Below are 13,754 nucleotides of genomic sequence, written 5' to 3'. Positions count from 1 at the left end.
TAACTTCCCAGGCACGATCTTATTTATCGTCAGGTACCGGATAAACATTTAAAACTTTTTAGGTCTTGTATTCACATGGATATGCAGAAATTCTTCAGAAAAGTACACAAATGACCTGTCCGAGACAGCCTCGATCATTCCCAGTCCTTCGGAAGTGGATCTTGACCGTGGAGGATGTTATGGCACTGGAGCGGGCAAAGTAGGATCCAATGAGAGCGTGCTGAGGATAGACAGCGGTTACATGGTAGAGAACAGCTCGTATTTAATAACAGTCGTGGTAAAGAAGGACCGGAGACGGGCTTCGTACACACAAGAAGTGGTTATTGTTACAGGAGACCCACCGGTTGTCCTAATAAGGTAGGTTACCATGGCTACTGGGAACCCTGACCGTTCTTAGAAATCCAAAGGCAGATTGTCAGCATGGCGGAACAAAGATTCTGTGGACGAAATTGGTAATGTTATAAACTAAAGAAGGGTAGAAAAGCCCCTGGGAGCCTATTCTTCTCAGACCAATCGCCGAGCATATGAATTTCAGCTCATGTTTGACCTAAATTGGCCAGAAATTATTGTCCCCTTGTTCGGGGTTGGGATCAATTTAGGGGCTGTACAGATCACTGACGAAAACAATTCTGCGTATGAAGGAACGAAAGTGGCGCAATATACGCACCTCGCTGATTGTCCTTGCCCAGAAAATCACAATGGAAGAAAATTTCTCCCCAATTAAGTGCAGGAAATACTAACGTGCCGTCTAATAATGAGAATAGGTTTCCAGGGTCGGCCAGAGGCTTGCATTGTACACTTGGCTTGTAAACTTTCGGTGTTGCCGATTCTGCCAATGGCATGTTCGTCTCATGCATGCTGATAAGCTGCCCCCCCCCCCTTCCCTTCTGCCCTTTTTGTTTTCTCTAAAGATGAAAACCACTAAACGATCGCGTTTTACCCGTAATGGGTCTGAAAAATAAAAACGGACAATCACCAATTACACACCATCGAATGCTTCTTCTTGAGACACCCACAAAATTTAAAAAACGAATTTTTTTCTTTTTCCCTTCAAATTTTACACGACTAAATTACATCATTTGCTTTTAGTCAGGCTTTTAGTCTATCGTTGTTTGTTCTTCGATCATTTTACTAAAATTTTCTTTTAAAATATTGTTATTATTCTATGTTTCCAGCTGTGTTGACAATTGCGACGGAAAATTGAACCCCTCAAGAAGACTGGCTCTTGTAAAACTCTGTGGTGGTTCATCGTGTGGAAGGGGTCTTTCTTATCGCTGGTCTTTATTCAAAGCCTCCAGTAACAGCTCTTCGCGGCCAGGCTGGATCCAGGTCAAAAACTTGAAAGATATCACTCGCACAAGATTAACATCACCAAGAATTGTTACTGACCCCGGGGTATTGGATCCAGGTACGCTTTACAAGTTTGTCTTGGCTGTTAAACGACGTGGAGGAATTCCGGGGTATTCCGAATACCAGGTCACTACAAACAGTCCTCCCTCCGGAGGGAAATGCACGGTGGACCCACAATCAGGCATCACTCTCGTCACAGAGTTTACTGTCGCGTGTGCTCATTGGCAGGATTCTGATCTTCCACTGCATTACGAATTTAGTTACGTCAGGAATGGTGATCTTCTCAATGTTGTTTACAAGGGATTTAAAGACAGCAAAGCGATTAAGCTTCCAGCTGGAGAGAAGGCAAATAACTTTACCATTGACTTTCGAGTGAGAGTGGCAGACAGTTTTGGAGCATTTACTGAAGTTAGGACCCCTGTTCAGGTGAGAGAGTAGACCACTATATCACTGTAATTGCTCTAAAATGCGATAGCTCACTTTGAAACATGTGGTGGGGAAGCAGAAGAAAAATGAAAAATGCAACATTATGTAATGCTTAAAAATAGAGAAAGCCCTAGCATGCAATGAGAATAAGGCAGGAGAGGGACCCTTAAATAATACTACAGGACACTGGAAGTTCACGTCTGTTTCCTGCAGCTTAACTTAAAAGCATCTTCATTGAGACCGGCTTAGTTTAGCTGCGTTGGTAGGGAATCACTCTAATTAACCCAATCATAGAACCGAAGTCACTTTCTCTAACTTAAATTTTGCGTATCATTACTCGCAAATTTTGGACTTAGATGTCCGAGATTGTGTGATCAACAATGAAGCTTTTATTCTTTTTGTTTTCTGTTTGAAGAGTGCGCCGAGTGGTACATCTATATCACGTGACTATTTCATCACCTTTATCATGGCTTACTGCTTTTCTTGATTATCAGGTTCTGGAACCTCAAGAAAATGCTGAGGGTCTCGTTGAGATTGCAGCAAATCTAACGACAGGAGAAGAAAGTGAATTGAACAAGTTAATTCAGTCAGGTGACGTATCACGTGCTTTCCAGCTGGCTAAGGCAGCTATTGTCGCTGTTGATGAAGCGGACAAACGAAGACGGCCAGTTGATCAGGACCAACTAAACAACAAGAGAAAAAGGGTAATTAGTCAAATTTAGAATCCGTAAATTTGATTGGCTCACTCACTGTTAAATATTGTTAATAGGTAATGACTAATCTCATGTTGATTTAATTTGAAGAAAAAACATAAAACACCCTTAAATATGTCTCTTTTAATCGGGCTGACACTTACGATGACTTTTTTATTCATCATTAAGATGTTGCATTAAATGACGTTATGGTGAAGTTACACTAGAACGCCTATTGGCACAAGGCTGTCGTTGGTTAAGGCAATAATTACAAGTTGTCGCTTAGTTTTTCTGCGTAAAACATATCGTATTGACGCTACCAGATGTCCTCTTGAGAATCGTCCGTGCCCAATGCTATGCAACATTGCTTCAAAAATCGATGTTAAAATTTTCACGTTTTTAACATCCATTTTAAAACCATTCAGTGCACCTGCGCAATTTATAGAAGCGTCAGAACTAACCTCTGTCCTCCGAGTGTTCTTGAGTGTTTTTTTTTTGTTTTGTTTTGTTGATTTTTTTTTTGTTTTGTTTTGCTTTTTTTGTTTTTTACATTTTCTCTTTTTTCATATCAGATAAAATCAAGTATCGTGAAACAGTTGTCAGCAGTTAAAGTGGAAACCGTAGAGAGAGTACAACAGGCATCTGACGTCATAGCTGAGGCGACCTCGGTAATTAGCGAGGTTACCATGGAAGCACAGGCAAGTTTTTGATGCTTGCTCATAATATTTGAAAGCCTTGAATGCACCTTATTGAAGAGACTCTGTCATTAAAAATGATAAACCACAAACAATATGTCGCAATGGTTTTATGGGAATTTGGAGAACGTGTTGGCATCTCTGATAAAGAGACCTTAACGTTAAATTGGTGAAAATACCATCTTATTTTAAATTCGTTAGCAAACATGGAAACCGTATTTCAGTGCCAGACAAAACATGATTTTATTATCGACTATTTTCGCTTTTAATTTACGGTTGTCTAATTACTTTACACAAAAAAGTGGCAACGACATCACGTCATAAAATCCAAATGGCGGCGCGCGGGAATTTGAAACGCTAAGTAAGACGATAAACAAATTTAATTTCTTTTACGCACTAAAATTCTCTTTTTACTTGTTCAGACAGAATTTGAAATTTAGGCATTGTTTCCATCCACTTTATGTCAATTTGTTCAGGGGTAGAGGACCCCTCTTATAAGGTAATTAGGCATCAGCAAACACCGTTAAGAAACAAAAAAACATGCTGGGGTCGGGATATCCTTGCCTTAGAATAGCATTCCATAGAAGCGCTAGATATAAGCCTAGCAGCGTCATGCAGCTACACGTAACAACAATAATCGATATATTTTCAGAAAGCCGCGACCAACGCCCTTCAAACAATGACGTCAGTGCTGAAAAACCAATCAGCAGCAGGAGAAACTTACGAGGCGCTATTTGATGGTGCGAGGAGTCTGGTGACCGGTCTTGGAAGCATGCTCAGAGTGTCATCATATCGCGCTAGAATGTATGGGAGTACGTTAAGTGAGGATTCCGCTCACTCACTAGTGCTAACTCGCCAGCGGAGGGACTATAAGGAAGGGAACCCTTTGTTTGCAAGTCACGTGGGTGGAAGATCTGAAAGGGAAATGGGAAATCAGCAATCAGAATCACAGAGAGAGGTATCTTCATCATCATTATCATCGTTATCATCATCATCTTCATTTAAACACGGTATCACAATCATTTACATATACAAGAAAACAAATGGTCTTCCTGTGAGCCGTGGTAATTAATATAACTTAAAATTACAGTTACACTGTTTTTCAAAATGTACCCTAAGATTTTCTGAAAATATTTCTGTTGTTTAATAAGTAGGATTCCGCTGATTCGGTATTGAGGTGGTTAAAACGGCAAGAAGAAGAGAAGAAACATATCTTTGTCAAAAGAACATTGGTCACAAAAGGGATTTCTGTAATATAGTTAAAAACGTTTTCTTTAATTATTTCCTCACCAATAAACAAATGAATTTAGATTTCCACAGTTTCGGATGCTTTCCTGCTTAAGCATGACACTCAGCCCTGCGTTTGTTTAACAAAGATTCTCCCCGTCACCTTCCCTACCCATCTTATCTTTTTTCTATCTATTTGCTTCCATTTTTTGCATTCTCCTTTGCGTTGAACATACTTCAGTTCCAGTAAAAGTGGCAGAAGTTTCTGGGGATAAGTGCGTGACGTAACAGTGATATATGGAAATAAGGCCAAAATAGATTGTATTTACAAATTTATGATTGACGGGAAATCCCAATAACCTTTAAAATGAATAAGAAGTTTCTTTATAAGAAATTCCTTTTTTTATATATTCTTCAGTCCAAAGAACGTGCTGTTGGTATCTTGCAATCCCTGGATGAGGTCGGAAGCACAATCTTGTCCCAAACACTTGTCGGGGAGGAGCCGAGAGAGCTATCGGCCTGGTCCGTATCCCTACTCGTGTCTCGAGAGGAACCCGATTTGGTGGCTGGCTCAGTTTTGTCAAGCAAAGGCAACAGCTTTATTCTTCCTTCGTCAGCTGGTTTGTTTGGTAACAACACTGAATTTGTGGATAGCCAGGTAACGTGAGAACTGTTACAGCTAAACTTAGTCCACTCAACAACGTTTATTCGCAAATTTTGTTAAGATTACATTTCCCAAATTAAAGAACAACACCACAAGAAATCTCTTCAGCTCATAGCTTTTCAGTTTCCTTTTTGGCACAACTTCGGTGTTTAACCACACCCGCTTGAAAAAAGTTAAATGCTCGTATTTCTTGGATGCACGATGTGTTCATGTGTCTCACGATGTTACACGAAGTATTACGAGGTGTTACGTGGCTACAAGATAAGTCGCGTTCTGCCACGATGCTACACGATAAGACGTGTACGACGTGCCACGGCGTATCACGATTTGTTAGAATGTTGCAAGATGAGTCACAATGTGTGACAATGTGTTCTCAAACTCATTAATAATTCATGCAGTCAAAAGCCAATAAATGACCTCCATTTCGGTCAGGTGGATGAATCTTGATACCCCAATGAAACACCACCAGGTTTTCATCTGAGATGAAACATGTTTTTCATCTGAGATCAAACATTTGCATTTTAATGAGATTAATTTCTTATTGTTTCATTTGAGAAGACATGTCAAAAACTCGGGCTTCGTACTTTATCACGGGTTCCAAATACCTCGAAACAGATGAAAGCACTCGGCCTGCGGCCTCGTGCTTTCATCTGTTTCTCAGTATTTGGAACCCGTGATAAAGCACTCGCCCTCGTTTTTGACATATTACGTATCATCTTGCATGATTTGTGAGTTGTTCATGTTTAAACGGAGCCCATTTTTGTTTGTTTCTTTGTTTGTTTGAAACTCACGTTTGGTTTGTTCTTTTGATTGGTTCTGACAGGTTATGACAACAGATTACGTATACTTCACATGGCATCCCTCAGGGGCCCGAGTGACCACTGGTGTCTCGAGCCTCGAATTTAAAAACAGTACTGGGGATCTAATCAAAATGGCCGAACTTGAATCACCGATATCGATCAAACTCTCAAACAATCAAGGATTAACAAACAACACTCAGTCGCATTACGTTGGAGTCAACAGAACGGTTTACCATAAAATAAATGTGACATCATCTGGAATAGCTCTGCTAATAAAAGTACGCCCTGAAATAAACGGCACAGAGTTCTCGGTGTCCGTGAAATACAACCAACGGCCATCAGCTAGCAACAGAGACTTAAACGCCACAGTTCCTGATTTTTCATCCTGCGTCCCTGCGTCGTCTGGTTACGTCAACTGTTCACGTGACCCTTATGTGGTGTTTTTAGACAGTACGCATGTCAAACAGACTGGATTTTATTTCATTGGAATACAAGTCAAGTCAAAGACTCCTGTGAGGGGTTCTAGGAGAAAGAGATGTTCGGGTCAGGGTCGATCAAAGCGATACTGCGTTGAATATAAGGAAGCTCCTCCGACGGATGATCCTGAACGGGAAACCGCGTCATACCGTGGACCGCAATACCGTAAAGGAGATGAAAACTACACAATGCAGGTCATACCAGCTGCTTGTTTGTACTGGAGCACGGAAACGTCTAGGTGGACAACTGAAGGATGCAAGGTTTGAACGTTGTATAAGACCCATTCAAGTTTCCATATAGTGGGGTTGTAAACAAGTGTGAACTGATTCCGTAATACGTATAGCTGGGGAAAAGGAGAGTTATAGGCTGGCAAGAGTTTTCTCTCATCAAATTTAAGGGGTACAACAGATTAATTCAAGAAATCGAGCAGCGTTTTCAAATTTCATTCGTTTATTTTTTCGTTTATTTTCATTCGTTTATTTTTTCTCTCCTTTTCAGTACAGATACGTACCTGCCTTATGCTAGATTAGAGTGAAGTTTGGATTTTTTTTTGTCTTTTTCTAAATCAACACTAATCGCTGTAGTTGCTTTCAAACCGGCGTGGAAGCTAACATATTAAAGCATAAATGGCACTGAGCTACCATCTTCTTCAGTCAATCAATACTTGAATGAATGTAAATAGATCACAACACAATAACAGGTGCTCCGTCCTTAAAAAATTGCGGTTTCTTTGACATCTGTCAATAGTTTACTAGAGGCAGATTAGTGGAAGTGTTGTTAAAGAGTGTGACATGGCAGCCAGCTAGCTTCGTAGACAATACTTCTTGAAACTGTTTAATACTTATAATTGGCAGGTGGCTGAGACGACAACAGCGGACTCTATCAACTGCTTATGTGATCATTTAACTGCGTTTGGGGGTCAGTTGCTTGTGGCGCCAAATCCCATTGATTTTGATAAAGTGTTCACTGAACTGACTCGACTTCCTGAGACTGGGAATGTAGCTGTTATCATAGCCGTGGGCTGTATATTTGGACTATATCTGCTGCTGCTTGTATTCGCCCGGAGAGCCGATCAACAGGACGCTTTGAAGGTATACACAAATCACCCTATATAGTGTACATGACAGCGTTGTTTTTATTTGCTTGATCAAGCTTCATGTTGTTCCGGCAAACGAAAATCGAAAAAAAAAAATCAATTTTTCTTCCCCGCATTTTTGGCGGGATCGAGAATCAGTTTCCTACATTATGTTATCCGTATGTGATATCTATGAAGTCAGTTATCTATACAAAGTATTCATTACGGCAAAGAGACAAATTAATGAAAAATCAAAAGTTCAATAACCATACCATCAGTTCGAAAAACACACATCAGTTCAGTGACAGTGGACCTCAATTGTAAAAATAACTGTAGGTGAACTATTTTTATTTCATTGGGACAAACAAGAGGGGAGGGGAGGGGAGAGCGTTTTACGGGGGGTCGTCCAATGGAATAAAAAACATTTCACCTATAGCTATTTCTTACAATTTTGGGTCTACTGTTACTGAACCGATATGTGGTTTTTGAACTGATGATGTAGTTATTGAACTATTGAGTTTTCATTGAACTGCCTGCTCCAAATATGGACCACGCCCTCGTAAAATCCTCTCCCCTATCCTCCCCTCCTGTCTGTCCCAATGAAATAAAAAACACTTCACCTATAGTTATTCTTCAGTTGATGGTATGGTTATTGAACTTTTGATTATTTAATTGAGTTGATTTCCTACATTGTGTGTTATATATGAAGTCAGTTATCTATATAATGTATGCATTATGATAAGGAGTCAACTATATCACCTTTAGTCCTTTTCTTTATGCGTTTACCTGTAGATTGGGGAAAAGCCGTTCTTAGGAGACCTATCGCCATGGTGTCATCGATACGAGGTCCAGCTATCCACGGGAATCTGGCATGACTCTGGTACCAGTGCAAATGTGTTCATTATACTAATTGGAGAGAAAGGCTCCAGCAAGCCTTACAGGCTGAAAGGTGGTTCAACCATACCTTTTGCAAGAGGGAGCATAACATCTTTCACGTTATCGCTAAGCAATGTTATTGGCCCCATAAAGGGTGTTCGTGTTTGGCATGATAACTCGGGATCCAACCCATCGTGGTTCCTAAACAACATCAAGATTGTGGACGTGTCCTGTCAACAGCTTAGAACTTTCGTGTGCTACACATGGCTGGCTGTGGAGAAAGGTGACGGATTGGTCGATCGTACCCTTACTTCAGACGCAAACGACGAGAAAAAAATGAAGTTTAAGGTATTGTTCGCTTTACAGTAGAATCTGGTTTAATAGAACCCCCAACCGTCAAACTTCTCGGTCTTTGAATATTCGTCTATGACCTGCAGTTTCTTCATCTCTCGCTAGTTATCCGATTATCCAGTGAGATTATTCAGAAAGTAATCGGTTACTACAAAAAGGCTACAATTTTATTTAAAGTGTTCGTTGTAACTTGAAGCTTAAGAACAATATAAATTATCCTGTATTGGCTTTCCTTCAATACGAAATAAAGCAAAACTTCTGGTTTTATTCCAGGTTTCTTTCCAGAACAGAGTTGCAGAAGAATTCACCAATGGGCATCTGTGGTTCTCAGTAGCAACCAGACCTCCTAGAAAGCGCTTTACGCGCGTCCAGCGTTTGTCGTGCTGTCTTACGCTTCTGTTGGCCACCATGCTAGCGAGCGCCATGTTTTATGAGCACGGTCTTCAAACTGAACAGGAACAGGGAATTTTGAAGCTGGGCCGTCTGACTCTAAACCTGAGACAACTAATCATCGCAGTAGAAAGCCTTCTGGTTGTGATACCTGTCAATCTACTGATCGTGGGCATTTTCACCCACGCGAGATCACCAATCGAACTAGAACGGCAAATCAAAAGGAAATACACCGTTTCACGGTCAATGTCCATTCACAGAGTCACTGCAATTCCCGTAAGAAGAGGCTGCAGCTTCACGCTGCCGCACTGGTTTATATTCATCGCATGGATCCTCTGCTTTCTATCATCAGTAGCCTCGGCAACGTTTGTCATATTCTACAGCCTACAGTGGGGTAAAGACGTAAGCGAGCAGTGGCTGATTTCAATAGCGATGTCCACGTTTTTGGATGTGTTTGTATCCGAACCAGTCAAAATCGTTGTCGTGGCCTTATTGTTAGCGCAGTTCTGCAAGTCAGACTTTGAAGAGATGGCTCAGTCCCCTAGTTCAGTTCTTCATTTCAACGACATCAAAATAGCTCGAGCGGTCGATGCTAACAACAATGGCAACGACCATGAAGATGGAATTGAGATTCCGGAGCCCCCGAACAGGAAACAGTTGCAGCGCGCGAGGAAATATCGCATGAGGGAACTGCGCATGTACAGAGCCATAAGGAAAATCGTTAGTTACATGGTGTATTTGTGGATAGTGATGATTATCTGTTATGGGGGACGCAGCCAGGATAGTTATTATCTGACCTCATCAGTGGAGACAACATTTGGACAGCTTAGTCAGGTGTGAATGTAAGATTTCTTGCGATCTCATTGGCTTAGAAGCCAATGTATCGTTTATGACATCGCATATTACGTCACTCTTGACCTCGTGGCCCGGAAGGTTTGTTCACGCTCCTTCAAGTCGATTCTTTTCATTTGTAAAGGGTACAATGAATGTTCTGCCGCTAGCACTAATGAAACAAATGATGGATCAGAGAATTATCTCTGCAGCGTATGTTAGAATGCTACGTGAACCCAAAAGAACTCGCACATGAAACGCTTGAAGGTGGCGTTATCTTCAAAAACTAATTCATAATTCATAAGCCCATTGACCTATGAAATGGTCGATAAAACATCACGTGCTGTGGTTTTAAAACCCAATAAACCCCCTCTTTATTAGTACGCGGTGTTTAATGTTTTTCTCGTATGCTAATTTCCAACGTTCACAAAAGCATCATTGTTATGAACTCTCTTGACACACGCTTTTCCAGGAATGATTTTGAAGCCGTTCAAAAAACTCGCAACACGTGTTTCAGTTATCGGGTCTAAAACCGATAAAACACTGCTGCTCGTGTTTTAAACATTGCTTAAACTTTGGTTCCAAATTGAGTTCAGCTGAGTGGCTTTTTGCCTCGGCGCTATTTTTATAGTCACTAAAAGTTTAAATTGAAAGACCTGGTGATGATGCTATTCTATTTTAAGTCTATTGAGTTGTTCAATTGTCTAGTTGATAATGTTGTTTAAAATATTGTTGTCGTTCTATTGTGGCTTTTTTGACAATAAATGACTCACAGCATTACGTACATATAGTATTACACACATAATAACATGTAATACTAACAATACTATTGATGGACACAAATTACATTCATTACTGAGTTACAGCACTACTTTCTGTCTTTTTTGTATTATTGACCTAAACTAACATAAAATAAAAATTTCGTCCCTTACAACAATTTAAAACCAAAACCAAAGTAATTACTCTGGCCAATCACAACAGGTGCAAATAGCGCAATGAACCAATCAGAATTCAAAGCAAATACATGTAACCGGCGCCAAACGCGGGAAAACACGTGTAAGCGAGGCACGATTGGTTTTGGCTTTACATCTTATTGGTTGAAAAAAGTAGCGCGAGTTTTATCAACCAATCACAGCGCGTAGTAATGCAAAACCAAACCAAAAACGCAATTACTTTCGACACTCAATTGAAAACCGCTCTATTATGTGGCACCATATGCCATACATGTGATAATCGATGTCAATGTCTTGCTTTTGTATCAGATTCATGTTGTGTCCCTTTGTCTGTGCAGATCTCTTCCCAAGTGAAAATGTGGGAGTGGACAAGAGACGTCCTGATACCGGGTCTCTATGACGACAACAAGGATGTCAGATTCTCTAACGCTTCTCCTTACACTGGCGATGGTGAGACGGTTCTTGTTGGGATGCCGCGTCTGAGGCAGCTTCGAGTGAAAAAAGGTGTGAAATAAGTCTCGCATGTTAAATGTCCTTGTAAACGGCCGGTCACAGACCACCTCGAACCGAATTGAGACAAGTCGCCTCGGCGAAAAATTAATGCTTTCTTCTCACCGATTTTTGTTCTTTTCATTTGATACCCACAACCTATATTTATTTCATTTATATATCCATCTTAGAAAAACTGTCGCTGTATTGTTGCATTTAACCATTTAGAAATTTTTCTGTCACTAGACCGAACAGTCTGTCCAGTGACGAAAATACACCAGCGAATCATTATTAAAAACATGACCAACTGACCTTATGGCTTTATCGCTATAACATATCCTAACAAGAAGCGGTTCCAGGATCTTTGATTAGCGTGATATGACGAACGTACTAAAACGTCGGGGAGCGGTGTGAAAATTATTCAACTATAGCAAACATTTTAAGTTTTTTAAGAGAATTGAGGCTGGGAGATCGGCCATTGCGAACTCGTCTTGAGCTTGCTTCCTTGAGGCGTTTAGATGGCAGGTATTGGCACGAAAAATTAATGCGGAAAAGAGAAAATAAGAAGAAGACACACTGGGAGAGACGGGGTGGGGCAAGAGAATTTAGGGGCGCGCCCCTTGGCTTTTTTCGCTAGTACATTAATTCTCTACGTCACTGCCCATCATTTGAACACCTCGAGTCACCCTTGTAGACAGCTTGTTATAACTGTTTCATTGAAATGTACAGGAACATGGGTGCTTCTTTTTTCCCCAAAGATTCCTGTGAAGTCGTTGATGAGGCTAAAGGAGTCTTCAACTCCTGCACTGCACAATATTCATTCAGTGCTGAAGACAAAACAAAGTACTACCAACCAAGATGGAGCCCACTTGATGCATCAACAAATATGTCGGCTGGAAACTTTAATGACGCCTGCCCCAAGCCCTGGCGGTATGCTTCAGCCGAGGATACCGAAAGTCTTCACTTCTGGGGACGACTCCACTTCTCCTCAGTCTATAGTCAGGGAGGTTACCTGGCAGAACTGGGTTACGACGAAAAAAACGCGTCGAAAGTTGTTTCTGACCTAGCCTCGTTCAACTGGTCAGACAGGTACACCAGCGCTGTCATTGTCGAGTTTACAGTGTTCAACTCACGTGTAAGCCTCTTTAGCTCAGTTTGGATCCCGATAGAGTTTTCACCAAGTGGTCACGTGGTTACGAATCACGTGATTCGTACAATACACGTGTACAACATTGGAGCTGGGTACAGTGCTTTGCTTCTCGTCTGCCAAGTGTTGTTGTCTCTGTTTATTGTTTACTTTGTCTATAAGGAGGTGAAGGAGGTGATTGGCAATCCTAAGCACTACTTCACTCAGTTTCTCAACTACATTGAACTGGCGCAAATCGTAGCAGCAGTCAGCTTTATAGTTATTCACATCTTGAAAGAAATCGAACTTTTCGCGAACACAGCAAAACTACACGAGAACATTTTCCAGTTTATCAGCTTTGACAAAGAAGTTCTGCTAGATGATATAGAGTCGGCATTGCTGGCCCTTCTGATGTTCTTCAATACCTTCAAGCTGCTGTACTTGTTTAAGTTCAACAACCATGTCAGACATCTGTCTGATGTGATGAAGACATCTTTCGTAGAACTTATAAACTGTTCGCTTGTTTTTTTCGTTTTCATGTTCGCCTTTACTCATTTTGGTTTCCTCCAATTTGGAAGTGAGATACCTGCTTATTCAACACCCGTTTCCTCTTTGCAGTCCCTCCTCATCCAGGGAGTTGTGAACGACAGGGTTCAGCATCTGCAGGACTGCCATGTCATTATCGGTCCACTGTTCTTCATAACATTCAACATTGGCCTACATTTTCTGTGGATTAATATCTTCATCGCCATTCTTATTTACGAATACAATACCGTGAAACGAGTCGATAAAGGGAGATATAGCCTAGGAGGGTTCATGATGACCAAAATCAAAGAGATGTTTAACTGCTTGGGAGACTCGCCAAAAAAGCCGAAGGAAACGGAACGCACCAGAAAGACAGGAAATATTGGTAAAACAGGAAAGACCGGAATGACCGGAAAAACCGGTAAGAAACAGATAAGGTGGAAACTTGACCATATTAACATGTCAGAGGAAACGTTCACAAGAGTCATGCCTGGTCCACTGAGAGATTTGGAGAAACGAATGGCACTGGTGACGGAAAGGCTGAATAACTTGTACGTTGATGAGTTTAGCAGTGATATCGAGTTCGTTGACTTGTGGTGGGACACCCGCACAAGAGGGAGGAATGTTTCCGAGAAGAGGGCTGGTACCCGCTCGGAAAAAGTGTGGCGACAGCGGATGATTTAATGAAGACGACGTTTTGGTGGCTTTACATTGCGATGTGCAAGGGAAATAGACTGATCTTGAACTGAACTAAGAATTAAATTGAACTGTGTGAACTAAATAGAAATAAAAGAGCATTAAAATCAA

At 41.0% G+C, this 13,754-nt stretch overlaps 1 protein-coding gene across 2 annotated transcripts in view; it reads left to right on the top strand.

Moving 5' to 3' along the window:
* The window catches only part of LOC146488397 (polycystin-1-like protein 2), an 18,757-nt gene extending 5,003 nt beyond the window's left edge, over positions 1 to 13,754 (top strand). The window contains exons 5-16 of one of the 2 annotated variants that reach the window (XM_085117230.1): positions 63 to 357; positions 1,176 to 1,776; positions 2,271 to 2,480; positions 3,041 to 3,166; positions 3,816 to 4,121; positions 4,809 to 5,048; positions 5,878 to 6,591; positions 7,186 to 7,422; positions 8,199 to 8,630; positions 8,907 to 9,857; positions 11,146 to 11,311; positions 12,055 to 13,754. In XM_085117230.1, coding sequence (XP_084973356.1) covers positions 63 to 357; positions 1,176 to 1,776; positions 2,271 to 2,480; positions 3,041 to 3,166; positions 3,816 to 4,121; positions 4,809 to 5,048; positions 5,878 to 6,591; positions 7,186 to 7,422; positions 8,199 to 8,630; positions 8,907 to 9,857; positions 11,146 to 11,311; positions 12,055 to 13,631 — 5,855 coding nt within the window. In that variant the 3' untranslated portion in view covers positions 13,632 to 13,754. Of the gene's footprint in view, positions 1 to 62; positions 358 to 1,175; positions 1,777 to 2,270; positions 2,481 to 3,040; positions 3,171 to 3,815; positions 4,122 to 4,808; positions 5,049 to 5,877; positions 6,592 to 7,185; positions 7,423 to 8,198; positions 8,631 to 8,906; positions 9,858 to 11,145; positions 11,312 to 12,054 lie in introns of both variants that reach the window. The other variant, XM_085117238.1, reaches the window with a different exon arrangement.

The sequence above is a fragment of the Pavona decussata genome, unplaced genomic scaffold, assembly GCF_977016875.1.
Source record: "Pavona decussata unplaced genomic scaffold, jaPavDecu1.1 SCAFFOLD_9, whole genome shotgun sequence".
NCBI lineage: Eukaryota > Metazoa > Cnidaria > Anthozoa > Scleractinia > Agariciidae > Pavona > Pavona decussata.
Note: the sequence above shows the minus strand (reverse complement) of the source record. Positions and strands in the feature narration are given on the sequence as shown.